This window comes from Chinchilla lanigera, unplaced genomic scaffold (genome assembly GCF_000276665.1).
Source record: "Chinchilla lanigera isolate Chin_1 unplaced genomic scaffold, ChiLan1.0 scaffold00008, whole genome shotgun sequence".
In the NCBI taxonomy this organism is placed as follows: domain Eukaryota; kingdom Metazoa; phylum Chordata; class Mammalia; order Rodentia; family Chinchillidae; genus Chinchilla; species Chinchilla lanigera.
In genome coordinates, this window is record NW_004955409.1 from 38,514,706 (window position 1) to 38,540,184 (window position 25,479).

General features: G+C 40.0%; 1 long non-coding RNA gene and 2 gene segments (V, D, J or C); all 3 read right to left on the minus strand.

Moving 5' to 3' along the window:
- LOC102015697 overlaps positions 1–25,479 on the minus strand; it is a gene marked incomplete in the record, with an annotated part of 840,941 nt that overhangs the window by 815,305 nt on the left and 157 nt on the right. Inside the window, 1 exon segment of the C gene segment in view lies at positions 25,018–25,296. Coding sequence covers positions 25,018–25,296 — 279 coding nt within the window.
- LOC106147745 lies at positions 8,409–11,288 on the minus strand. Its single transcript, XR_001232676.1, has 2 exons — positions 11,107–11,288; positions 8,409–9,309 (listed from the first exon to the last, which is right to left on the minus strand). It is a non-coding gene; the product is annotated as an uncharacterized LOC106147745 (long non-coding RNA).
- LOC102009023 lies at positions 14,829–15,592 on the minus strand. The segment is given in 2 exon segments: positions 14,829–15,211; positions 15,452–15,592. Coding segments are annotated over 2 exon segments (399 nt in total).

Below are 25,479 nucleotides of genomic sequence, written 5' to 3' on the forward strand. Positions count from 1 at the left end.
GCTTCCACTGAGGCTTTCTCCAAGTGGAAGGAGCTAGCGGCTTTATCATATGTGGCTTCAAAGCCTTTGTTGCTTCCCTTCTCCTTGTCCTTTGTGGCTTTCAGGAGGAGCTGTGGACCTTCTCCAGGGTACTGCACATACCAGAAAAGAGTAGGGTAGCCTGAGGCTGTGTAAGTGCAGTTTATGGTCAGGACAGCCTGTTCTGAGAGGGTCACTTGGCCTTCTGTCTGGGTCACTGAGTCTCCACTGCTTCCTCCTAAAAAGAAAAAAAGAAAACAATCTGTGGCAGCGTACACAGCTTGAAGCACTCATAACCTGGGATCTTTCTCACAGAAAACTGGTTAAAAATTGTCTCAACATCATGGCTCAAAGGCTCTAAGCTTTACGTGCCATTTTACTTACCAAGTGCTAAGAATAGTACGATCAGGGTTCCTGGGAAACAGCTCATTTTCAGTCTCTGGAATCTGTGCACCTGGACCTGTTCGTGCAAGGACGATTTGTGCTTAGAGTGAAAGGATGAGTGTGGACTTAGAAGCGAAAGGGAACGCGCGCGAGTTGGAAAGATGCGCCCCCTGGTGGGCAGAGTCGTAAACTCAGTGGATTATTTGTTTATTCTCTGAAAAGTCAGGGCTGTATCATCTCTTTTTTTTTTTTTTTTTGAAGACCCTCTTAGCCTTCAGAAGGTTATTAGCAATACAGAAAAAAAGTTGATATTTTCACAAATTTATTTTCCCACGCACATTTTCTTATTTAGAAATTCCATGTCACCTGATTTCTCAGGAGAATTTAGTTCCTTACTTAGCCATTTTGGCTACTTTGTGACTAACTGAACAATTATATAAGATTTTATTGAACAGTCAGTGAATGCTTAATGTTTTAAAATTACAGCAAAATGCACATTGCCATTAATCTCCCTCGCTTTGAATATGTGTACCCCATTGTCTTCACCACTGTCTGAATCAGTCGTAAAAGTTCGGTTTATTTTGTGTCTGTAGTTGTGCTATCATGGCTGCCTTGATTCCTGAATCAGTTCTAACTGTTTGCCTTTCGGGGTGATTTTGACTTTGAGGAGAAACCAGATGTCACACTATGCCACACCCAGTGAGTAATGTGGGTGAGGCGCACCGTAATGCTTCATTAGCCTGTTTTTTCATTGCACTCTGCAGCAGCTTTAACCACATAGTGTTCTTGTATTTTTTAATCACACCTTGAAAAGACAGTTCTGAAAGAGGACATCCAGAACTGTTGCAGAAGGTGCCGTGAATGATGAGAAGTACCTGTGCTCTAACTGAAGGGGAATATTTTGAGCAGGGTTAATGGAAATAAGTCTTTTACTAGGTGAATATTTTTAATGTTAGTTTATTAGTACATGTGTATTTACATAATGTCTACATTCCTTGTGGGAAGCTGGTAAATGTACATAACACATATTAATTCCTTCTCATCTCCTTTCCCTTCTCTCCCTCCCCTTTCTACCCATCCCTGGTCCTCCTCCTTTTGTCTGTGTACATACAACATCTGAGTTCCTTGTGCGGAGTTGGTACATGTACAAATGTGTCTTAGTTCCTTTTTTATCCCCTATCCCTTCCCTCCTTTTCCCATCCCTCCACCTCGTGATCCCCTCCCCTTTGAGGATGATATGTCGCCCTACTTCCTACTGTATATTCTTCATTTTGCTCTTCAGTTTTACTCTGGGTTTCTCATATAAGAGAAACAATGCAGTAGTTAATCTTGCATATTTGATTTATTCCACTTAGCATTATGGTCTCAAAGTACAGTCGTTTTCCTACAAATGACTCAGGTTTGTCTTTCCTTAATGCAGAGAGCACTCCACACTTTCTCTATCACTTTATCTGTTGATGGACAGATGGGCCGCTTCCAAATGCAGCGACTATGAATTGTGTTGCTATAAACACGAGAGTACATGTATCACTGAAATGTGATGTCTTTGACTCTGTCTGAAAGATACCTAGAGAGGGAAAGATACCTGGAGAGCTTGGTAAAATTGAATTTCTATTTTTAGTTTCTTGAGGAATCTCTAACTGATTTCCATAGCGGTTGTACTAGTGTACATTCCCACCAATGGTGTATAGGGGTTCCTTTTCCCACAGCCTCTCCTGATTTTAAAAGCCAACCTCTTTCACATTGTAAACTGTTAGTACCATTTTCCTTAATTCCTCACAGCACTCTGAACACGAGTATCATTCAAATGCTGAATCCTTTATGCTTTTACCCTTGAACCCATCCCAGAAGGGCACACTGATAGCGCCACCTACCTTGCCTACACAGGAAAATATCGGACTGTACGTATCTTGTGTTGATTTCAGCATCTCTCTCCTTTGACTTCCCAGGGATTCTCCATAGAGGGAGCACACAGCCCCTGCTCTGATCCATAATTCCACTCTCTCTGCAACGGTGGATCCTTTAACGCAAGCTTTTCTACCAGAAAATAAGCCACATGAGGCCTCATTCCGCAACAGGCACACATGCAAAACTCCCCTGGAAAGCCATCAAACAGTTCCATAACCACTTGAAACACGTGCTTCTGTCCCGCTCTCTGGGCTTCTACGGGGTCACTTCTCCATGGTGATTTCTACTATGTTCTTATGCTACGGCTGCTGATCAGTAAATGACAAGCTGGATAGGAGGAATGAAGTGACCAGGGGAAGCTGGAGGGCAGGCGGAATCTTTTTATCAGAAAATTGTTCCGCAGCAGAGCAGAATTTCTCATTCTTTATCCTGGCTGTGAGAAGACGTATAACATCAAGCAACGCGAAGTTCCCTAACGTTGGTTCAGCAATGGCGGCTCCTAGCAGGACCGGGCTTTCCCACAATTTAACATGTGAACACTAGAGGGAAGCAAGGAGGCCAGCACAAAAGTCACAAAATGTTTTAGCGGGACACTAGGATGCAGCACTTCTGCCACGAACTGTTTTAATTCTACACTCAAGGAGTGTACTAAAGCCTGATTCACCAGGAAGGCAAACGTACGGATTTATGTATAGGTTTCACAAGGTGATGACATCTGAATAAAGACCTAGAAGAAATGCAGAGGTAAACCACAGATATTTGGGGGATAGCTTTTCACACAGGGATGGCAAAGGCCAGCGGCAAAGGTCCTGACATGGAAATACGGTCAGTGTTTCAGGAATATCTGCTCCTCTAGACCTTTATAGTTCCCAGCACACTTCTGTAAAAGAGACTCGCTACGGTATCCAGGACTGGTAACTGGTTCACTGATAGCTTCTAAGTCTGTGGATCCTTTCTCAAGTTCCCTTTGGGTTCCAGTTGGACCCAATAATGTCAGCGACACTGAGATGTCAGCCACCCTGCTCTGGGGCTGTTGCTTCTTTGTAGCCAAAACCTTGCTCCTTAGGAGCCTCTCAGAACTTCCCCACATGGCAGTGGATTCTCGGGAGCTGGAAGCCAGCAGGCTCACCGGAACCCTAACAGGGCCTGGGTTGAAGTACGGGGGAGGGGTCAGGACACAGCAGGCAGCCCTGGTAGGCTAACTAACGCTGGAGAAGTGGCTGGGGAGTACTGCTCATATAGCAGCTGCAGGCCTGCTTCATAGAGGGAGGGGCAGGCTGAAAGCTTGCTCTGCCTGTTGGGTATGCAAATGAAGGTCTCAGACCCCCCTTTCTGGTCTTAGCCACTCGAGGGTGTCCCCTCCTTTCCTCAAAAAGGCAGCAGTGTGGTGTGAAGTGGCTGGAACTGGGCGAGAGTGCCACACTTGCGTTGGAGGGGAGATCGATGGTTTGACAGCCAGGGAGGACACAAGCAAACTGTCCCAGTCTGCTGGGGGCGAAGGGAACAAAGAGAGGCAACGGGAAGGGGCGAGGCATCCATCTGCCACCACGACCCCTCAGCCTGCTTGGGTAAAATGAGAAAGTCAGGTGTCCGGCTCACTAAGGTTTTGAGGTCTAAATTAGACAATGGCTCTTACTCTCTCAAGCCTATGGCCTTAGCCTGCCAAGTGGATGTGACTATAACCGTCTGACCCCAGGCCTGGCTTAAGCATGATCTTTCACATGGACAACTTAAAATATGTTTCATTTTCACAAGAATATAACTTGAAAGTTTTATTCCTTTTTTAATTAAGGACTTTAAAAATCATTTATCTTTTTTGATCTTTATTGCTTCTAAGAAGAAGCCAGGCATATCCTCAATGTTGATTCTCAGAATGCAGTGTATGACCTTTCTCCAGTTGTTGACAGGATTCCATTATTGTCTTTGTTACATAATAGGTACTCAAAATGGATTTGCCTTCCTTTGTCTCCTGTCACTTTCCTGGTAAAACTAGAGTGACAGACTCATTGTATGTCCTTATACAACTTTGTGGCATTTCACACAGCATTGCTCCTACACAAGGAGCTTGTTTCACAGGAAGGCAAGTGTGATGATGAGTGAAGCCGCTTGTTATGAGTAAGGAGGTTATGGGATGGGTCGGAGAGCAAGCAGTCATAAAAGCCAGCTACAAGCACATGACTGTGGAGACAAAGAGCTCAATAGTTATGAAATTTTCTTTCCATTTTGGTACGGTTGCTTTCTCCCTATTTGCTTGTGTGTATTAGAGGAAAGTTCCGGTCAGCCTGCTGGCTTCCAGCTCCGGAGAATCCACTGCCAGCATGAGATATGATCATCAGAACTACTCTTATATTCTATTATATTTCAGTATTGAAGCTTCAGGATAAAGATAGAAAAGTGTGACTCCTATCAAATATATGACCATCATTCCTTGTATATATACAAAATATTATATATATAATATATGTTCATATATGCTTTTATGGAGAGTTAAATCATATTGCTAGGAAATATGATTGCTCTATTGCCTTTATTTCAGCTTTTAAGCACTGTTACAGAAGGTGTATATGCCAAGTTGACAAGAGGGTGCTGTAGTAGACTTGTACTGTCTCAACTTAACTTTTTGGAAATAAATTACCCAGAATTTGTTTCCTTGTGCTGTTCTGGTTTGGGGCTGGTCATAGAAGAAATGATGATGGACATGTAAGTCATGTGTGATAAGCAGCTATTTCTTACATGCTCTGCAGATTCAGAGCTCCGGACTCTGGGGACGATCAGACCTGTGTGTGCTGATCTGCCAGCTCTTCTTCCTGTTGACAAACTCCATCTCCCATCACACCTATTCTGTAAGCTTCTCTTTGTCTCGAGCCAAGTAAGTAAACAGCATGATGACAAGTTATATTACTTCTCCTGAAGGTCTCCCACTAAATAAGACTGAAGGAAGAGGGACAGGTAAGTTTTAGTTTGCTTTTCTAGTTTCCATTTGTCCTCATGGGTCCTACCATATCCTTATAAGTCACAGTTCCTCCAGGTTCTTGTCTTCATTTTGCTTTTTTCCCCAAATATGAGTCTAGCTGACTGTCAGTTAAGGCTTAATACAAGGTGTAACAAAGACTCCCCCATCTGCTCCAGCAATGACAAAGTCCTCATAATTATTCTCTTACTCTAAATCACTCATAGAGGTTCTGCTTTTCTGACTGTATAAACTGATATAAAACCTAAAGGAAAAGAACTACAAAAACAATTTGCATTGCTATTTTAGGTAACCAGATCCAGATTTGAGCTGTGAGCACCCTAAAGTGAAGCCAACATTTACAATAATTATGAGACAAGGTTTTCAACATTGGAAAACTTCATGTTCCATATAATCTATTTTTGACTAAAAATTCAAGACAGAATTATTAGAGGAAAGTTGCTCTTGACAACTGTTTCCAAATAAGTCAGAAGTAGGTTTTAAGAATGAATTTTCTGATCCAGACTACAGATGAGACAGCAACCGTGCTCCCTTCATGTCGGGGTTCTGAGGTTTCAATTTCAGTGGGGCTCCTGAAGCAGGGCCCATCTCTTATGGAGCTCCTGAGCTTTTGCTCATTTCTTACTATCACTTCAACCACAGTGAGTTCCCTAAGAGCACAGAAATATTTTGCTGAGTCCTTTATCAGTAAGGGTGAAATGATAAGACTGACGGAGTTAGAATCTTACAGAGTAGCGATCACTCCTGGAATTTGCACTATTTCATCTCTGATAAAGGGGGGAAATCACTTCTCCACTGTGAAGTTGCTTGTACTGAAAAAGGTTGTAGAAGCTCCAACTTGTCTCATATGATCAGTCTAGGGTGCTTGCTTTCTACACTTGCCTGGATGTGACTGGCTGGACTTGGGTTGCTCTCTGGGCCACACTGGAGCCTGTACAAACACTCAGAAAACAGAGCTTATCCCTGATGTACAGAGTAAAACACTGTAAGAAGTAGACTAATAGAGGGTCCAAAGAGAGGTCAAACTGAAGTAACTGTACCTGCTTTTCTCTCATCCTCCTGTAGTCTTTCCTCACCAGAAGCACCATGTGCCTGTGTACAGTCCTTTCATCCTTATCAATCGTGACTACATGTGGACCACTCATAGCCAAGTAGAAGGCCAGGGACACCCACAGCAGGCTGGGGCATGGCTTGTGGCCACACAGTGTGTTTTGTTCTGTCTCGGGCTCAAAGTTCAGGGTCTTTGAGTGGCTAGCTGTGTACATAGATAGTTCCTGGATTTTTATGCTGTTTCCTAGATGGGAAATGGAGTTTCTTATGTTCACAGACCATAAGGGACACCTTAGAAAAAGTCTGGTTTGCCCAAACTACTACTCTATCTACTTATCTCTCAGTGGGAGTTAGGTTGGAATGGACTTCAAAGGGAACCTGTGGAGTTCCCTGCAGCACTCAGCAGCTTACCATCTGCTCCTTGCCTCAGGGAGTACAAACTGCTGACCCTGAGGAGTTGGAACACCTTGAAGACGAGATGTTCTGCCAAGATTGGGCAGAGACGAGCCTTGCTGGTGAAACAAGGAGGAACATCCTAGGAATAAGTTAATAAAGTTAACATTGGCATAATTGTCATGGTGCCTTTGTAATCCAAAATATGCATCCGGGTTCAGCAGAACAAAATCCCTTGTTTGTTTCTTGATAAAACCGGGAGTTCAAGTCAGTTCAGGACTCCACTCCAGGGGATGCCTCTGACACCCATCGAAGATATTCTCTGCCTCTCCTGTCTTCCTTCATCTCTCTAATCTGGGTTTGCTGGTCCAAACCCAACAGGGACTTGAGGACTCACCGCTAACACCAACCCTCAGATCAGGTGTTACATGGGCTCTCCTTCCTCCCAGATGCTCTTATTTATGAGTGAGCCCTCCTTTCTGAAGGTAACATGTCCTTAAATAGACACTAACTTAGAAAGTATTTCTACCTCTTTGTCAACATGTGATGGTTCTTTATTATTCTTAGCAAATGTGAGAGGGGGTGTAGTGGTATCTTATTGTGATATCTACTTGCATTTCCCTGATGACGCAGATGTAGAGCAGAGATAAATACTTCTTTCCATATAGGGCAGATTATTAAATCTTTTCAGCTTTATGAGTCATTCAGTGTCTGTTGTACTCAACTCTGTCACTGCAGCCTAAAAAAACATTGATCATACAGAAAAAAGTGGCACTGTTTCTTCCAGTTCAACTTTATAAAAAAATAGGGGAATGCTTGGATTTGGCTTGTGGGACACATTCTGTTGAGTCCTGAGGTAAAGAATTTTTCCTTGTGCTTACTCATCATTCACATATATCATTTTTTGAAGAATGTGCTCAAACATTTTCCCCTATTTTTAAATTAGGTAATTTGTTCTCTCTTTTAAGTGTTTGTAACTCTTTACATAATCTTTATTTTATGATTATTATATTTTGAACTATATAGATTTTCAGTTATTTGCTGGCTTGTCTTCTTGATTTTTTTTTTGTTTGTTTGTTTTTGGAGTTCTGGGGATTGAACCCAGGACCTTTGGCATGGTAGGTAAGTGTTCTATCACTGAGCCCCAGCCCCAGCTGTTTTCTTGCTTTTTAAAAAAATGTCCAAGAGCTTTGCCTAGGAAGTTCAAAGCCATGCTGAAAAAATTTAAAGAAAGCTTAATAAATGAAAATATATGTCATATTAATGAATTATAGACATATTAATGACATTATAATTCATATTAATGAATTCATATTCATTCATATTAATGAATTATAGTGAGAAGAACATGATTGAGACTTTGTTAAATGGAACATATATGTTATTGTTTTTTTCCTTACATCTATCTATCATAAAGGAATGTACAGTGAATTTCTTCTTTCCTCTGCTTCCTGCAAGGGTGGGAGGCAAGCATATTATCCGTCCTTATCCCTGGGGACATGGAGCATAAGTGGAACTGAAAGTTCTCGAAATGCCCAGCTCAGCTACATCGTGGTCAATAGCATCTTTGTCTGAATTACTCTTCCCTTCAGTTCCTTTTACTTTGTGTTGTTTTGGAGTCTAGCATTCTCGAGATTAAATTTGTAATTTGATTCAGTCTTTTTATCAGATACTCTACCAGCCCCAAGTTTAAAACTTTTATTTCAGGAGGATGCATACATTGAAAAATGGAATTAAAAACCAAAGTCCCAGACCTATACAGTCTAAAATATGTGCTGTTGAAACTGCCAGTGTAAGTAACACCAAGTTGTACAGATGCTGCTGTGGTGGATCTTTGATGTGCTTGTGGCTGGCACAAGGCTAAGCCCAGCTGAGGGTTTGTATCCTTGGGAGCTCTGCGCCCCACAGCACAAAAATAAGCAGGTGAGTCTTTGTTCTGGGAAGAAGAAATAGACAATGAGCTGTGGTGTTCTTTAGTGACTCTTATGGCCTTTAATCGCCATTCTGCTTTGTCCCTAAAGGAAAGTAGAACAGGTTGAAGAGACATCCCCCAGGATCTTGATGAAACTGCAGCACATTGTTCACTTTGATGGAAAAATCACACCATAGTATAGAGCTGGCTCCCTCCTGGAGGACCAGGGCTGATGGACTCTGCTCCACCTGAATCCCTCTCACACCTGAGAATGAAGGGAAAAAATCACAGCCAATGTCACTCAACACCTACAAAGCCCAGAAAATGCTCCCAACAATCACAGAAGGGTGAACATCTGCAAGATGGAGCTTCTGTCCCCACTGTCCTCCAGGTGCTACAGATGCAAAATCCTTTCACATTCCTGAATCTGAGGAAGTTCAACTTACAGTAAACCTAAGTGCTCAGAAACCCCAGCAGAAAGGCCAAGAGATGCTTCATGACACTGGTGTGTCAGGTGGATGTATTTCACCAGCTCTGGAGTGTGAGTATCAGGAGTTGGGTCTTTAACTCCTTCTGCACTTGAAGCTAATCTTCTCCATGGAGAACTGACATGGTTGAGGCCTCCACAGATCTCTTTGCAAGAAGCCCCTCTCTATCTAGGCTTGCAGAGAACCTGGGTGGGACAGGGGAGAGAGAGAGGAGACAAAGTCATTTTACAGGAGAGACATTTTCCCATAATCGTGATAAAGGGGAGGACTTCTTCAGAGAAGAACTGCATCAGCTGTGCAGAGAATGTCATGAAGAGAACATCCACATGCTCAAACCCAGAAAACTGGTGTGTGTTATGACCCTACTGACGTATGAATTAATTTAGGTGAAAGTCTTTTCAGGAATACCAAGTACTAGGGATTCAAATGTCATACAGGAAATGTTATGGAATTGTCATTATTGGAATTTTTAAAATTATGCAACAGCTCTCCTTGAATAATCAAGATGCATGGCAAAAATTATTAAAAGAAATGATTTTACTATTCAGCTTTTTTCACTCTCTGGTAGCTGGAAATGACTAAAACAATGTGGAAGGTCAAGTGCAGAAATGACTGTGTAAGGGGTAGGAGAGTTGGGGAAAATTTATCCAGTGGTATTCTGTTACAATCGTATAAAAGCAATGGGCTATTGTGGATAGATAATTGTAGCACACTATGTATTTCAAAATACAGAAGAAAAATATTTTAATATTTTCACTGTAAAGAACTAATAAAAGTTTGAGGATACAATTCTGTTTAACCTGACTTAAATATTATAATATATATTGTATGAAAATATATATATTAATATATATATTAAAATATCACTGGTCTACCTTTACTATGTACACATATTTTGTTTTTATATACCAAGTAAAAATAAATATAATGAAAAGATATAGATAGATAGATAAATGATAGATAGATAATGTGTATAAATATACATATGTTTACGTAAATGGCCCTAAAAAGCCTGTAAGTTTTAAGGAGGAAATAGAGTAAATCCAGGTACCATTCTCCATACTGCTTTGGGTGATACTTTTAGTTTTCCTAATTCTTATCCTTCCAATCTCTCATGCTTGAAGTTCAGTCAAGGCCTTTGCACTTATAATTCCTCTGTCTTCCTCTTTTCTTCCTACTTTCCTTCTTTATCTCATTTCAATTTTCATATCCGCCCTTTTCTTCTTACCATTGTTTATTTCCAGCTACCAGAGAGTGAAAAAATGAATATTAAGGGAAACACAGCACTGTATTTGAAGTCATTTCAAACCTGTGAAATAGAGTTCAGCTTTACCTCATAGATGGAAATAGTAGGTAATATAATTTTTTAAAAATAGAATAAAGAAAAATCTACCTTGTGTTCTTTGGAATTCTGTTTTCTTTACATGATTCCTTGTTTGAATTTGAAATATTTTTAATGTACTCAGATAATAGTGTAGGTAACATTGTAATAACAATGTACATTTAAATATAAGCATTGTGGTTGTAACCTTTGAGAATTAAATCAGGGAAGCATCTCCCATTCAGTCACTGATCCCTTGTTTTAGAAAGTGGTAGACCTGTGAACTGAAAATAATAGTCAATAAAAAGCAGGTCCTTGTTTGCTAATGATGACTTAGTTTGTCCTCTCACACACTCACCCCACTTTACCATCACTCGCCCTCATTGCCATGTTCAGAAAATTTCTCACAACTCTTCCCTAGTAGATCCAGTTTAAGAATTACAGTTTAAGAATCTTTGGTGCCTTGTGATTGGCTGAACCTGAAGGAAAGACACTCTTCCTTACACAGCTCAGCTCATCTGTTCTTCCCAGGGCTGTACTTGTGAATTAACTTAAAAGCAATAATAATCTTTAGGATGGACAGTAGCATACTTAGATCCATAAATCTCTGTAGCATTTTTTTATGAAAATAAGTGCCTGTGTAATAATACAGCATTCTTACCTATGAACTTAAAGAAATATGAGCACTCCAGTACATGTCAATCCAATTTAGCCAGTGTATTCAAGAATGTTCTAGAACTGAGGAAATACAAAATGAGTTGCACACTGTATCTTCCTGCATAGAGTTTATGATGAAGTGCTAACACACTCCACATCTAGGAAAATTATCAAGATAACCCGTCAGATCTTCTTGTAACTTTAACACAGTTCCAATTTAAGACAGTATTAATCTAGAATGACTGAAAGGTTAGCAATCCAAAGTATTGTTTTGATGCTGCATCATTTGGTCATGTAGAGTCCTCACTGTAAATGAATTAAAGCTAATAATATATAATATAGTTGCACCTTGCTTAGATTTTGCAATTTAAAATGAAGCATATCATATTTTATATTTCTAAAATGATGTTTAGCATTGAACTTAAAGTAGATAATTTAAAAAATAAAAGTAGAAAATAGAAAAACAATGAAAAATCTATTACTCAAAGACAACTAATACTGGCACAAATATCAAAATATTATGCCTTTTTATTCACACATTATGGTGAATGTCACTTCATTCCCATCTTAAACAAAAATTATCCCAGTATTTTTTATACATTTTTATGTAATTGTGGTAACATTATAGTTTTTTCTCCTGTGATATTCACCATGGGGCATAGAGCAGAGAAAGTACAGACTTTCAAGTCAGACCTGATTTCAAAGTCTGTGAAATTTTTGTCTTGGTGAGTTTGGAAGAACCTTAATCATTCTGGTCTTGTATTCCTAATCTGTTAACTGATAATAATGACCCATGGGAGCTCTTTCACTCACTGATAGTTTAACCTTGTAGGTTAGTGTCTTCACAGCCCTGTCACCTCTCTAAGCATCCCTTAGTTAAATCAAATTAACAATAAATATTAACCATCACAGCTTAAAATTGTATAGATTCTTCTATGTACTAGAGTATATAAAATAATGTAGAAATCATCTATTACTAGAAATTCCCAAATTTCAGGCATACATCAATCTGGACCTGATGTTATTTTATTTTTACTAATATTACTTTATAGTATTGAACTTCAGTTTTTTTCTACTATGATTTTATACTCTTTGACTTTTAATTTTTCTACCTGTTCTTAAGGTCACTTTAACAATACACATCTTCCTAGCAGATTTACCTCTTCACTTAGATTTTAATATTCACTGCCATAACCTCACTTTTAGTGTTCTTATATTTTAACCATATTTATGGTATAGATATATTTTCTTTCTACGTACAATATAGATTATTGTACTTTTACATTTTGCCTTCATTAGAATATTCAGAGGTAACTCAAAGAATCATTCTTAAATTTATCCCAATATTCTAGATTTATTTTCTATTTTTATTGTCAGGACAGTCTTAGTTTATAATTTATTTACATACCTCTAAACTAGCAGGCTTACTAAACTAATTGTCACTATTTTTTAAATAAAATTAACCTTCCTTGATGATGGAGACTAGTAACTGCCCATTAATATCCGTTCTTCCTTATTCTATACTGAAGACATGGTACACTGCTGCCTAGATAGACTTTATACTGTCAGCCTCCTTTGCCAATCACGGACTTTTGGTCCAGGATTTTGAAGGACCGGGCATGCTTGCTCTATGCTCCATGTTTTGCCTGTTGGCTACCTGAGACTGGTACAGCAGTAGTCAAACTATGACCCTGCATGTGTGACAAGTCCTTGATCACTGCAAAGCCCTAAAATGTAAATAATCTCAGACACTAAAAGATAATGTAGTTCAAGACCATCTGCTGATCTGGAGTAATCATGCCAGATTTTCAAAAGATACACAGGTAATCTTTATTTTCAGTCTCAAAGTTTATCGTATGAGTATAACACTAATCTGGTTTTTATCAGCAATACACTTATTGCAAAATACTTTTTAGTGTGTCTTATTTCCTTTGTCACTTATGTGGTAGTTCAATTCAATTAAAATATATTGAACACCTGCCTCATCTCTGTAATACCCAGTGCACACCCAAGTTAAGGAACTAGTCTAGGTGCCTTTGAACAAATGTATAAGAAAATGTGGTATATGCACACAATGGAGCATTCTTCGGGCATAAGGAAAAATGACAGTTCTGTCATTTGCAGAAAAATGGGTGGAACTGGAGGACATTTCATTAAATGAAATGTCAGGACAAGAAAGACAAGTGCTGCATATTCTTTATCATATGGAAGATAAAAGAAGTCAGTGTGGAAGTGGAACAGTGATTAGTGTATATTGGAAAAAGTAGGTATTAGGGAAGGTGATAAAAGGTGATTAGCTTTGATTAGTGCTGTCTATACATGTGTATGTAAATATCACTCAGAACCCCATTAAAATGCACAATTAATACATATTAATAAAATAGTTAAAATTGCCCTTGTAAGAATTGTTTTAGTTGTATCTCCCAAGATTTAATAGGTGATGTCTTCATTGTCACAAATTAAAATATTTTGGGTTGCATTATGATAGTGTCTTAAGCTACAAATTATATAACAATATTATTTTAAATATTTGACTAAGAAGTTTTTGGAGTTTGTCTAGTTCTACTTTATTATGTGCAGAGATCACTTTTGAGATAATTACTTAGTTTTATGTCCTTTTGGGCCAAGTTTAGGATTAATTTTTTCTAAATGTCTCATGAGTAATTGAAAAAAGATTTCTTTTTTCTAACTGTTGGATGTAGCATTTGACTTATTCCTCTATGTGATATAATGTGAAAATTCAGATATAATTCATTTTGTTTATCCACTCAATGAATGTACACTTCAGTTGTTTCTGCTTTTTAGGATCACCCTACTATAAGCGTTCACATATGAGTTTTGGTATGAACATATTTTCAATACTTTTCAGTAAATAACTGAGAGTGTAATTACCTCCAAATCTTTGTTTAATCATTTGAAGAACTGTCAAACTGTTTTCCAGAGTGGATGATCATTTTACATTGATACCAGAGGAGAATTAGGATTCTGGTTTCCCTACATCCTCACCAAACTCATCTCTCACTTTTCTCCTCCTCTGCCTCTTCCTCTTTCCCTTCCTCTCTTGTCTTCTTTAAAATTATAGACATCTTGGTAAGCTAAGTGATAACTCATTTTGGTTTGGTTAGTATTTCTCTAATGAATGATGATGTTGAACAGATCTTCATGTTGCTTTTGGACATTTGTATATATTCTTTAGAGCAATGACTATCCAAATACTTTGACCATTTTTAAGTTAGTATTTGCTTTTTATTAATTTTTTCCTTGGTTGCTTTGTGTGTGTGTGTGTGTGTGTGTGTATAAGTATGTGTATGCATGTGGCATGTGTGTGTACTCATACATGTGAGCAGATCCAAGAAACCATTTCATAGCCCAACTTCACCAATATTTATCAATGCTTTCTTAAAAGAATTTTGTAGTTTAAATGCTTATGTTACCTCTTTAATTCAATTTGTGAAATGAGAATTCTTTTCTTCCCATTTGATGGCCTTGGAACTCTTGTTGAAAATTAACTGCACATCAATGTTTGAGATTATTACTAAAATCTCATTTCAATTCCAATCTTATTTATCTAATTTTAAGAGAGATGTGGTACCATCATGTACTATATATATTGATCTATTCTCCTTATATTTTGGCAAAAATGAGTACATAAGCATACTATATACATTTAAAAAATAAATCAAAGAGAAAAGTTCACCAAGTAAAGAAATAAATTCTTGAGTAGAGGAGGGTTTGCAATAGTAATACAGGCTGTGTAACTCATCACACTGCATGCCAACACCTGCAAATTTGAGTACAGGCTGCAGGTGCTGGGGGAGCACTGTGGTAGCCAGCACAGAAGTAGGTTCCTACATCGTCAGGCGTGGAGGCAGGGATGCTCAGGACACTGTCCTTCCTTGTTGCACCTATCTGAGCAGTCAGTTTCCCATTTCTCATCAATTCACCGCTCTTATACAAAGTTAGCAAGAGGACAGGACCTTCTCCAGGGCTCTGTTTGTACCAAAAGAAGCTGTTAAAAGTGCTTGAAGAGCTGCAGTTCATGGAGACGTCCTTGCCTTCCTGGATGGTTATAGACTGAGGACTCTGATTCAGCTGTTGACCACTCACCGCTGGTCAGAAAGAAAAAAGAAGGTGGTTAAGATGTGCTTTTATCCCTTTTCTGAGGCCCGTCACAGGTAATAATTTTATCCCTCAAATCCCCAGCCCCGACTCCATGCTTCTTCTTTCCCTCTCCGCTTCTCTAGATTTTCCTCTTTGTGACTGTGGGATAACACCTCACCTCTTGCCTTCATAGTTTCCATTTCTGGAGAATTCTCTGAGGAAAAACACCAGAAACCCCCACAACTCACGTGATAGTTGAATCCACAGGATCGTTAGTAAAACTTCAAGGAACATTTCCATCAACAAGTAATTATTTCCTAAATGGGTCTTTTGCTTCAATAAACTCCTCTGGGTTTAGAGCAGTAACACAAATACCATGGTAGTGTTGAAACACCTGTTCTGTGTATCAGTCAATTTAACCTCTCAAGGGGTTTTCCCCAGGTCTTTGAGCTAACCTCGAAAGTTAATTACGCATGGAGACACTGCCGCCCTGTGGCTAGACATTAGGTTCTGATCCTTTCCTGACCTGCTTTCAGGGTTTCATTTCATAATCCTCCTATTTCCCTTAATCACTTGATGAACACACTTATCCAGTACCCATGATATGACATGCTTGGGAAGTACAGACACATAAACAAGGCAAACAGGAACTCTGCCCTGGTCACCTATACGTCTCTCAAAAGTCAATTTAGGACACCATTTTAATTGAGTATGGTGGATTGAAGATATATCTGTATCTATAGCTGTCTATCTATCTATCTATCTATCTATCTATTTCTCTGTTCCTTTCTAAGAACCAACTGAAATGAGAATAAATTTTAAAAGATTAACAACAGTTGAATTACAAAGATTAATCCCAAGGTTCCACTAAGTAAACTCAATAGAAATCCAGGAGCCCTACCAGTGTCAATAATTAGGGCACCTGATACTTCAGAAAATCAGAGCAGAGGGTGGGGGCTGGGAATATTAAACACAGTGGGAAGAGTGAAAATACAGTTGTGTAAAGTGCAGCTACCAGCTCATATCTCCCACCCTGATCTGGAAAGCCTGATCATTTTCATGGAGGAAACTGCGTTTTCCTGAGACACTAGGTAAAGAAACACAAGAGTCTTGGGTATCAGACTTAGCTGAGAATAAAGTGAGGCAAATATATAAAGGTAGAGAAACTGAAGCCATCTTCCTTTGCTGCAGATTTGTATCTCATTATTAATGAATAAGCACCTCAGATCACTAGACATTAAAAAAAACCTCTTAACATAAATGGTAGAGACGAGAAAAAATGACTTCAACAGGGTCATGCACAAAGAAATTTGTCATTGTTTTTTAACACAGGGGTATGAATATTATGGGCTTTCTTTAAGTAAATGAAATAGTAGCAAAATCTCATTGTCAAAAATGGAATTTTAGAGAGTTTTTTTTAAGAATAAAAGTAATAAAGCTATTGTAAGAATTTCCTTCCTTCCTTCCTTGCCCTTTTTTTGTTTTGTTTTCAGTCCTGGAGATTAAACCCAGGGCCCCACATGCCAAGTGCCCGAGCAACAAACACCTCATTGCTTCCATTCTCATCCATATCAATGAGCTCCCGCTGTCTACTGGCCATGGCTTCTGTTTTGTATTTCATCGTGGTCTTCAGTTGTAAGGGAGCAGAAAATCTATGTCCAACGTCCTGAGTGGCCTTCTTTTCCTCCAGTTTCATGGTCAATTTTTCTGAGTGGTCTGGGTTTGCCTAAAACTTACTTCTGTGTGTGTGGGTGTGTGTGGGGGGGTGTGGGGGGGTATGGGTGTGTGAGTGTGTGTGTGGATGTGTGTGTGTGTGCATGTGTGTGCATGTGTGTGTGCATATGTGTGTGTGTGTGTGTGTGTTTACCTTGCTTATTGCTTTATTCCTGCTGTGCAGGGAATCACTGTTCTCTACCAAGTAAAAACAGATAGTCTTACATTTCTTCTTCATTTTAATGACTCTTCAATATTTTATTAGAAACACATATTTTTTAAAAAATAAAAACAGGATGACCTCAGTAACATAAAAGGCATTTGCATGACTCTGAAACTGTCTTAATGGAAGGTGGAAGACATAGGGATGACAGGGACCTTCCTAAAGAGTGGGAACCGCATCTTCCACCATACCTGCTGCTTCCTTCCGGCCTCAGCGGTGGTGGGTGCTATTCCAGTTCTTCATGATGCCCACTGCTTCAGCATCTGCATTCAAAGCACCTTGTTTCCCTGAGAATGCTGAGGAGACATTTCTATCCCCTGAAGTCTCCTGGACCAAGTAGCAGTGTATGAAGAATAACATTAAGCTCTAGACTAAACATGGAATAATTTTTCAGACATCTACTTAAGGTACTTTTGAGTGTGGAAACAAATGAGGATCTATTACAAGATGGATTTTGCATATTGAATATGACAGTTAAGAAAAATTTCACATATACAAGGGACTGTATCCCCCTGGCCTCTGAGAATACTGAGTCTCCTTGGAGGTTAGCTATATATGTAGGAATTTTTTAAAACACTGAGCCTATGAGAAAAACTCATATATGTCTTTGTAAACTACAACATCCTAAGTAATATAGTTGCTATACATTCCAAATTAATTGCTCAGATCATCATTTAATTGGAATTAAAAGAATCAAAAGTAACAAATTATTCTAGTGACCCTATTCAGAGAGAAAATCCTGCCTTTAAACGATGATTTTTCCATTTAAAGTTCTAAGAGAAAAAAAGATTTCTCTGAGGAACCTCAATAAAAATATGAAGTAGGTATGGGAGCACTATATTTGAGTATAACTTCAAGAAAACCAAATAGTTCTAGGGTTATAAATATTGTCTCAGGAAGATTTGGGGACCAAAATTTACAGATCCCTGAGTAGGGTCAGGAGCAGAATTGCCTACAGCATTCTAAGGGTGCCATAACAAAATACCACAGGTCAGGTGGCTTGAAAACAGAAATGCATTTTCTCAGTTTCTCTGAGTCCTGATCTAAGCCCCAGAACAAGGTTGGTGAGTGAGTGTAAGAAAGTGAGGGGAGAGAGAGAAGCAAAGAGGAGGAACAAAGGAGATGGGGAGACGGTGGAGGGGAAGAGTGCTTTCTGGAGTTTCTGGTGTCTCTTTTTACCAGGACTCCTCGGTGCTATTAGACCAGGGCCTCATCACCATGAGCCCATTTCAACTTAATTACCTTGAAGTCCTGTCTACAAACATACCCACATTAGGGTTAGGGCTTCAACATACAGTTCAGTCCATAATGTCCACATTCTATCATTTTCTGATATGCTTCTCAGAAGAGGTGAGTGCGAAGTGCGACCTGCTCCAGGCTTCCAGTGAGTGACCTGTACCATGAGAAAACTTGTTCTGTGTCAACTACTGAAAGAAGCGAGGAGAGACAGTGTCCTGTCACATCCACCATATCTCTGGAGCGGTCCTGGGCTCCAACGTATTGCTCTGGATTCCAGTTCTAAACAGTTTTCCTTAATGAGATTTTTTTCTGATGAGTTCAGAGACAATGATTTTTCTTCTACAATAAAGAGTAGTTGTCCTTGCTCCCACAAATCCTAGAGCTGGGTCCTCCTGTTTTTGAGAATATTCATGGGCTAAATTGGAGGAGTGGTTTCATTTGTGTCTGGAAGGCTGACATCAGGACTAAACCTTGTTTACATTATGTGTATTGGTATCTCTGACCAATGGTCCACATGGTACAGGTTTTATTCTATTAACAAAAGTTCTCCATGAAAAAAGAGACATAGGAACTATATTGTCTATTAGAAGGTTAATGAAAGTTAAACTGTTCCTGAGGCAGTAGAGTAAAAAAGTAATTGTTTAGGGTCATACATGTCACTCAAATACAAGTTTTTTTAATTTCAAATTCCATGACCTTGAGCATGTGACTCAATCCCTCTAAAATCAAATTCATCTGAAAAGTGAATAATATTTATTTCTTAGAGTGGTTGAGAGTAATGAGATAAACAGTGTACCTGATCCACTTCATATTAACATAATGTAAACTACAAGCATTATGCAGAAAACAAAGTGTACTGCACACTCATGAACCTTTTACAATCGTCAAAATATTTTCTGAGGTAAGTGTTACTACCTCTTTTTACTGATGAGAAAATTTGAGCCTTGGGGAGTTAAGTACCTTGTTCAAAGTCACACAATGAAGAAGGGGCAGACACGTGCTATTCCTCAAGTCTTAAAACTCTTCTCCCTTCTCTGTATGTTGCTGGGGATTGTATTTAGGTGACTCATTAAATTGGTTGCAGTTTATTTTTCTTCCTCCCCAAAAGAGAACTAAGATGTGGTAATATAGGATCATTTGAATCATGCTAGGATCTTCCTAAGTGTCTCTTGGATTTTCTTGCTAACTGGTGGTGGTCTGTTATGTCCTAGTTATTTTCTTTTCATATAGAACAGTAGAAAACAAGGGGTCAAAAGACTGTCATGTACACATCTAAAGAACCTTATCACATAACCCTTGAATCTCAGCTTTCTCATAGTAAAGTGAAGGAAAATGTATTTATCATTCTATTGCTTTTTTACTGTGCTAAAGGTAGGTATATATGGTTCTGTAAGTGTTAAGTATTATGTTCAGATTTGTTGCAATGATTGTTACATAACAGACATCTATCTGAATAGAAGTTACACTTCATTCTGTGTGGTGTCAAACAACAGAAATCTCTTTGTACTGTCTAAACTGTGTTATGTTTCTGAATAAAAAGCTGTTTCTAAAACTGCTTACACTCTGGTGCTTGCACCTACTTGACACACTGGCACCGAGCCTGTCTTTGGTTCAGAAATGAGGAAACCAATTTTGACAGTGAAGCTTCTTTTCTGTTCTGCGGTAACAGTTACTGAACATGAACCATTTGAGGCAAGTTTCTTTGAATCTCCTTCTCTAGCATTTTCTTTTCAAATAGAAATAGTACATGGAGAGCTAAACTACAACATTCCATAGAGATGAAAGTTATGCTATCTACCACTCCATTTTAGAAATCAGTGGGGACATGAGTATGGAATTGAGACAGTAGGAGAAGGTCTGAATTTACTGATTCCAAACCCTAGGCTATGTGTCGGCCAGAAGTGTTTTAGAAGGTCTCAGAGTACCACTGTGGTTCAGTGTAAATCAGGAGCCACAGAAGAGGAGGAAGGCAAAGGGCGAATGGTGAAGGAGTAAAGACAAATATTTTAGTGTTCCAATTCTCCTAAGACTGGCCTAAGTTCAACCCTTTTGTCCTGGATAGAAAAACAAAACAAGAGGGGAATAAAAGTGGTCTGCAAGATGCAACCTATTGAATATGGTTTGCTTCTCTTTGTAGTCACATGAGGTTAGGGCCCAGCTGGGAGCAGCTGCAGTCATGGCAGTGAGAAGGGGTTAGGACAGTGCTATTGTCAGGGTGGAAAATGCTCCTCTCCCTCCCTCCCTGTTCCTCCCCACCCCCAGCACTCCCAGCTCTGGTGGTATCAGAGTGGAATTAGCCCACACAGACAGAGCTAAAATTGATCAGCTAATTTCTCAACTCAAGATAGGGCACAGGGCAGCCCCTGAGGACTCCTAGGTCACTGAGTATAAAGACAATTTCATTTTGATGTCTATAATTGCCTTCTGAGACTACTCAGAGCTTGACATCAGCCTTTCCTAACAAACGTGAATTTACATCGGACATTTCCACCTCATATGAAGTGCTTCAATAATGAACAAACACAGTGGCACTGGCAGGGAGAAACTCATCTCCATTTTGTACCTCATTTGGCTCATAAAGACTTTGTTAGCTGAGCACAACCACACCATGGAAGGTGGGGTGTTACCCAGGCCCAATTTCCTGGTCCTCCTCTCTTTTTACTACCTCTACCTTAGAAGCTTCCCCAAAGGATGACTGGTAAACTGGATCTGTGCAGCTTTTCACAAGATATTCCAATCAGGCAGTAACTACAAAATACTGGCTGTAGCTCCAGGGTAGAGCCACCTAGCAGGGTAAAGGTGACACGGCCTCAAAAGCAGGTGTGTAGTGCAGACCAGGGGTACATGGAACACCGTGCCCCTCTTACCTTGAAGGGCATTTGTGGGTCTAAGAGCAAAGAGCGATAAGGTCCAGGGAGCTGAGTGGCCTTTTCCTCCTCTGCTTTGGAGCTCATTTCTCTCTGCTCTCCACATGCTTGCTTCCTTTATCTGACCCTGATGTGCTGGTGAACTGACTGACAGCCTGCGTGAGAAACCCCCAACTGGATGGGATCAGTGTGGTTCTGGCTGGGACTGAATGGACTTATTGAAGACAGAAGACACCCCAGGGCGGGTTGTTGCCTGAAAAGAATGAAAGGGAAACTGAGAAGGAACGCTTGCTTCTCTTCCTTCGGCAGACTCCAAGCTTCACCTGGCCCTTGGATGTCAACTCCTGGTTTCCAATGCAAACTCTTCAGCCTCCAGCACAGACCCTGCAGTCTCCTGAAACAGATTCCCACAGGACCCTGCAGTGAGCTCCAGGGCTTCGACTGGGTCCTTCTGATCTCCAGTGCATAGCCAGCCCTTTTGCATGCTTCCTTAATTAACTCTGTAGGCCATCATTGTAGGCCAATCCTACAATTTCTTATAAATGTGTATTACCTGCATTAAACTTACATTAAAACTTGCACTAAGTATATGTGTAAAACTTGCATTAAAGATTCTGCAGTAAGAATTGAGTCATGCAACTCCTAAGAAAGTGGTAGATTCTTCCCTAGACCTTCGACTAAATTTTATAAAGGTGGAAAAGTGCTCAAAGAATTATAGTTTAGCGGGGCATGGTGGTGCACGCCTGTAATCCTAGCTCTCAGGACACTGAGGCAGGAGGATCATTGTGAGTTCAAGGCCAGCCTGGGCTACAAAGTGAGCTCAAGGCCAGCCTGAACTGCATAGTGGGACCCTATCTCAAAAAGGAAAAAAAAAAAAAAAAAAAGAAGAATTACAGTTTAGCTTTCTCCTTCCGAACAAGAGACAGAGGTTCTAGTTTGATGAGCAGCTAGCCAGTCTGTGACAGAGAGTTTGCTCCTTTGTTTACCAAATATCTACTTTGTTTTTCCTGTTACGTGTAACCCTTTGCTGAGGGAGAAAACCTCACCTGCCAACCTGGTCACTAAATCCTCATGAATATCTTATATGATACACAACTCACTTCACCGGAGTGGGACTCAGTTTCCATTGGGCTGGAGACTATGAACTAAAACTGTTTTCCCTCAACTCTCCTCTTCAGAAAGAATAGACATTTTAAAATGATGGAGGAGAGGGTCTATCCTACTCCGCTGGGTGTGGTGTCACACATCTAAAATCCCAGCACTTGGGAGGCAGAAGGGTTACTGTGAGTTCAAGGCCAAACTAGATTACAAAGCAAGACCCTGTGTCATAACAAACAAATCCTACTGTAGAAGGTGAAGGAAATTTCTTCATAAGTTTATAGTGGCTACAAGAAAATTTCTTACTGTTATCGACAGTTCTTGAATCTGCCCTTGGGAGAATGTTCCCTGCTCAGTATCCTTCTTAGGTCTTATATAAAAAGGGCCTTGAGGAGAATTCCAGTTTTAGAGCCTTACATGTTTCACAGCTCACTTTCTGTTTAAGGAAGATTGGAGCCCAAGAACGGTTTTAAATTTGAGGCTTCTGAAATTTGAGTATGTGGCTATTTATGAGTTTTAGTCATTTGTTCTATTGCTCATAGAGACATAGATTTTAAATTTCCTTGTATATTTTTAGACTTGCCTATTTCTTCTTAAAATTAGAGTGCAGCCATATCATGGTCAGTTTTCCTGATTTTAGCTAAAGAATTTTGGTTGACTTGATATTATTATTTGTTTAATATTGAAAATACTATTTTCAATACAGTATTTAAGCACTATTTTAAATACAGTATGGTTTATAATTAATTAATAGAGAACATATGCATTCTATAGCTTTACTTCATCCTGCCATGAAACATATGAATAAAATAGTATGAGTGTGTCCACTTTAAGATAGAACATTTTCGTAATTACTTTCTCATTGCTGGGACAAAATACCAGACAACCACAAGCTAAAGGAAGAAATGTTTAAGAGGAGAGGAAATGACTTACAAACTTATAATGACTTAGAATGACCAGATGGGCTAGTTTCTAGACTGTTTTAGATTCTCTTTAAAAATGTTAATTATTTCTCTTTATCCTGCGATCATACCAGTTATTCAAATAATATTCTTAAATACTTGCTTTGGGCGAGCATTATATAAGGTATAGAAGTGGAGGACTGTAGTAGATTGACAGCTGGTGGTCAACTTATAACCCACAGCTGAACTCAGTAAATGTGATGCTGGGTGTGGGAGGCCACCTGAGGATTGTTGCCTGCAGCATAAGAGGAGAAGGAGAGAAAGGCTGTTGGGAGCTGAGAGAGGCTGTTGGAGCCGGTAGAAGCTGTAAGGAGCTGTTGGTTGTTTTGGAGGAGCTCGTCATGCTGGTTTTCCTGATGAACTTGGTTGTTTTCATCCTCCGATGAGCTCAGGACCTTGTGCACACTGAGAATGGCTTTGGTTCACTTTGGGGGAACTCTGGTCCTCACTTTGAGCACCACTTCCTCGCTCCAGAGGGGAGCATGGTGCACTGCTGGTCTCCTGGAGAGGTTTGCTGCGTTGGCTTTCCTGATGGGAACTCAGCCATCTTGATCATCAGAGGAGCTCGGGACCTCACTGCTGCTGAAGATGCTGTGGTACCTTTCAGGAGAGCTCTGATTTTCCTGAGCATCGCTTTCTAACTCCAGTGCAGATCCCTCAGCCTGCTAGCGCAGATCCTTCATCCTGCTGGCACAGACTTCCTAGCTTCCACCACTGACCTTTGGGCCTTCCCAGCACAGAGCCATGAAACAGGTCTGCATGAGATGTTGTTGTGGGCTCTGGGCCTCCAGTTGGATTCACGGGAGGCACTGTTATGAATTCAAGGTATTTAGCTGGACTCGTGCAGGACATTACCATGGGATCCAGGCCCTCAGCTGGATTCCTTGGTCTTAGTGTGTAGACAGATTTCCTGTGCTCTTTTGTATATCATTCTTTGGGTGACTATTATAAATAATCATATAAAATATATGTCCTGTGATATATTGTGCCCCTTGCAAAAATAAGCCCCAAACCAACACAAGGATGAAGGTAAGATCTTGACCATGTCATATTAGGACAAAATGGAAAAGAGTTTCAAGCTAGATTATAATTCATAGTACTCAAGGAAATAACAGAGAACAGGACACAAATGAAAGCATGGTGAGAACTGGAGGTGAATCCAAGCCAGGATTAGATATTTACTCTTACCATCCCGTCTGTTATCCATTTCCTAATTCTACATCTATAATACAAACTTAGAAAAAGAATTACCTGTAACTTCTCCCAGGGTGCAGCATGTTTCCTACTCTGATCGCTACAGCTTAGTCTTAGCTTGCTGCCGAGAACCTAAGAATGACTCAGGGTGCCTTTTGAGGAACCAAGGGAAAAAATAGCCGAAGAGAAGCAGGCTCCTTGGGAAAATGCTCCTATGTGCATTTATTACATCAGTTACTGAAATTTATACCATTCTCATGCCCGCATAATGTTATAGTGACCAAAAAGTGACATAATGACAGACAATACAATCAAATTAAATTTGTGCTGAAAAATATATCTCCCCTTTTTATCATTCCTACTTCCTTCCCTGTTTTGCTTTCAATGAAACAATTGCACCCATTCCGGCTTCTTTTTGGCCGTGTCCCAGCAACCCCCCAGCAACCCTGTGTCAGGACAGCATCTGTGCCCCAGCTGCAGGTTTGGGGACAGCTCGCAGAGGCAGAGACAGCACTGTGCATTTCCCGCACAGAAGTAGGTGCCTGCGTGTCTGGGCCGGGCGGCTGTGATACGCAGGGAACTTTGCTGCCTTTTCTCGTCCAACTTGGCAGTTATGTTTCCGTGACTTTTCTCATCTCTGCCTTTCTGTAACATCATCAAGAAGACAGGACCTCCACCGCTCTGTCTATACCAGTGTAAGACAAACAAAGCCGTTGACGAATTGCAGGTTACGATGAGATCTTCTCCCTCTTGGACGACCTGAGACTGACTCTGCTGCAGCTCTTGGCTGCTGACCCCTATTCAAAAAGAGTAAAGGAAACATAGGCAACTCTCATAGAGTCCTCATGATCATAGCAGGAGGGTGAGTCTCTTCCCCCTTCCCCATTCCCCAGGCAGTAGAACAAATTAACACAGAGTACTGTCTGTTTTTCTCAAAAGGCCCACCCAGGACAGGAGATGACTCCATGTGCCTGCCTTTA